Source organism: Brassica oleracea, chromosome C2, assembly GCF_000695525.1.
Source record: "Brassica oleracea var. oleracea cultivar TO1000 chromosome C2, BOL, whole genome shotgun sequence".
In the NCBI taxonomy this organism is placed as follows: domain Eukaryota; kingdom Viridiplantae; phylum Streptophyta; class Magnoliopsida; order Brassicales; family Brassicaceae; genus Brassica; species Brassica oleracea.
The window spans coordinates 15,659,650-15,662,959 of record NC_027749.1 but is presented as its reverse complement, the minus strand read 5'-3'; the positions used below and the strand labels follow the sequence as shown (position 1 = coordinate 15,662,959).

General features: G+C 33.9%; 1 protein-coding gene across 1 annotated transcript; it reads left to right on the top strand.

The window, feature by feature from the left end:
* The first annotated feature begins 1,103 nt into the window (after nt 1-1,103).
* On the top strand, nt 1,104-2,221 carry LOC106324666. The gene has a single exon (XM_013762623.1). The coding sequence runs from the start codon at nt 1,203-1,205 to the stop codon at nt 2,013-2,015; it is 813 nt and encodes a 270-aa protein (XP_013618077.1). The 5' UTR covers nt 1,104-1,202; the 3' UTR covers nt 2,016-2,221.
* The last annotated feature ends 1,089 nt before the right edge of the window (nt 2,222-3,310 follow it).

Genomic DNA, 3,310 nt, shown 5'->3' with positions numbered 1-3,310 from the left:
TTTCGTATAATTTTCAACAAAAAAATTTTACGATAAGTTTTGGAATAATTTTGTCCACAACTTCGGAAATCGACACTAGTTGTCCGAAAAGAACTCAAAAGAACGACCGAGACATCATACGGCGACCAATCGGTTAAACAAACCGATCGCCAAATGGCGACCGGTCGACCACAGAACCCAGTCAACATATGGCGACCGGTCTTTCACACAACCAGCTCGCCATATGGCGAATGGCCCGTTACTCAATCGGGTCACCATGTGGCGACCGGTCCGCTACGAAATTGGGTCGCCATATGGCGTCCAACTCGTCATCAGACCGGGTTGCCATATGCGACCGGTTTGTCCCAAACTCGGATCGCCAAACGGCGACCGGGACGTTACAAACTCGTGCATTCTCGTCTTATCCTCGTTTCTCTCTCTTACGAACCAAGACTATATCGTATACAAAAATCTTTACCTTTTAATAAATTTTTTTGGTCATTTTGATCCTTAAAACTATTTTGTGATAAAACTTTTTAGGGATATTTAGAGTATTATTCTACAAAGATATATTTGAATATTTATAGAAAAATAGATATGAAGATAAAAATGATAAAATATTATAAATAAATTATCTGTAAATTTTATAACTGTAAAACCAGAATAAAATAGTGTTTTAATTGATGATCAAAATATGAGTTTAGTTTCCCTATAGTGACTAGAATAGAGTCATAGAATGCTAAAAAACCGTTAAAATGTTGAAATGTGTATCTATCAAAGAACCCTAACAAAATTATATTTTTCTATCAAAATTTCCATGGATGATGTATACTAATACAACTAAGTAAATATGTTTTTTTAATCTAAAAGAAATACATAAAAGAATTATTGTAGTGGAGAAAAAAATAGGTACAAAGTGAGGAACCAACAACATGTAACCTTTTTTGGCCCATGCATGTGAATATGTAGCAAGAGACACGCTTCTCTGTCCCCTCTTCTATTACCATTTTTATTCCTCTCTTTTCCAGTTTCTCACCCGAAAAAATCCTTTTAATTATTTTCGTATTTTGACTACTATTATTAAATATCAAAACTTCTTCTTTATTCACCTATAAAAGTATAAATTAAAATCTAATCCTTCCTATAGTTCCGCCTTCCCTTCTCCTAAAAACTTCTCTCCACGTCTCTCTCTTTTTCTGCAGAAGCATTCAACAACTCTCACGATGATGGCGGTGGATCTTCTATCGGAAAACTCTAACATGAGTCCAAGAATCTCGTTCTCTCGTGACTTTTGCCAATCCGATGCAATACCGGTCGAGAAACGTCCGTTACGATCATCGTCGAATTCCAAACCGTCGAGTCTCAATTCAAGCGTCGATTTCGATTTCTGCATTCCCGGCGGCGTAACTTCCGGCGAAAGCTTCGACCAAGGCTCTTGGTCCGCCGACGAGCTCTTCCACAACGGTAAAATCTTACCGACCGAAATCAAGAAGAAGAAACCCGAATCACCACCGCCCGAGAAACGCAATCCGGGTAAAAAAGTATCCGATACCGGTCCAGCCGAACCGTCTAAACCGGATACTAGAAAACCGAGAAAACCGGTTGAAGAAGAGGAAGATGACGTCGTCATAACGGAGGAGAAACCAAGTACGAAGTCGTTTTGGGGGTTTAAGAGAAGTAGCAGCTTAAACTGCGGGAGTAGTTACGGACGGAGTTTATGTCCGTTACCGTTACTAAACCGGAGCAATTCGACCGGTTCGACTTCCAGTAAACCGAAACAGAGCTCAAGGAAACACACAACAGAGCATATAAAGCTACAACAATCGTCATCGTTATCATCTTCATCTTCGGGTTCATCGAGTAACAGTAGCTTTCAGAAACCGCCATTGAAGAAGAATTATGGAGGCTACAGTTACGGAAGCCATGGAAGTGGAACTAGAGTGAGTCCGGTTATAAATATGGTTCCGTCCGGGAACTTGTTTGGTTTAGGTTCTATATTCTCTGGAAATGGAAAAGACAAGAATAAGAAGAGATAGGTTTGGTTCTGATTTTGTAAGAGAGATATTATTCCTGGGTTTACTGTTTGATCCTGCTTCTTCTTCTTTCTCTGAACTCTGAAGATTTCTGACAGTGTGTTTTGTGGGTCCTATTGCCAACTTCTTTGTGTCTTTTTTTAGATTATTGTGGTGTAATTGTTTTTTGTTTGATTTGTTAGTTTGTCTTTTATCAATGTTTAAATCTAGATTTTATATTTCAAGAGGCTGCTAATTTCAGATACACATCGTTCATGATTGGTAACGTCTTTACTCCATCTCCATCTCCATCTCCAATCCAACTCAATCTCTCTCTTAACATTATTTGAAAAATGATTTAGGGTATCACCACATTTATTTTCACCCAAAAAGATACAAGGCATACATGACGCTTTAAACCTTTTTTTTTAGTCATATGTGACGTCAAAATTTATGCATAATATAATGACAACAGACTTTATTTACCCAAGTTACAAAAAAGAAAGACTTTATTTACCCTTTATATATTCAGTCTTTTTTGACAGTCAACAAGTTCAAGTTTCCGTGGAATTAATTTGTATCCTTCACTTTTACAAGAAGTGAACATTTTCACTCGAATGAATTAACACACAAATTAATTAGAAAATTCATCTATCCACTATATTAGATAGTCCACCAGCTATTTTCGAACTTATACACTCAAAATGAAGAATGAAGAGATCAACGAAAAAAGTTATTTGAAAAAAGTTATTTGAAAAAAGTTTTTGAAAAAAGTTTTTAAGAAGGATTTTAACACTAATTTTTTTTTGTACGTCAATTCTCAAATGAAGAACACAGAAACTTGACTTAAAAATTAATGGAGTATTTATGTATTTTTTTTTTGTCATGATATAAAATAGCTAAGATTAACAGAAATTGGGATCCGTAAAGTTTGACTGAAAAATGATGATAACAATGATCTGAAATAAATTATCAACACTGAGCCATAACGATAAAGGATAAAACTTTTAAAATATATTAATAACTAATAAGTTATTTTTTGTTTTTGACAAACTTTTTAAATATTACAATGACTAACAATTTTATAACATCATTTAAAAGTTAATTTTTCTATATAAATATTCATTTTTGACAAAACTTTTGAAATATAATAATAACTAATAACTTATATATCACCATCAGAATAAAATATATATATCATATTAATAAAAAATATAATTACATTTAAATTTTTACATTAACTTATATATCATATTTTGTATAAATATATATATTATATTAAAATTAATTGTAAGTGTGCATTAACAATACAAAACTAT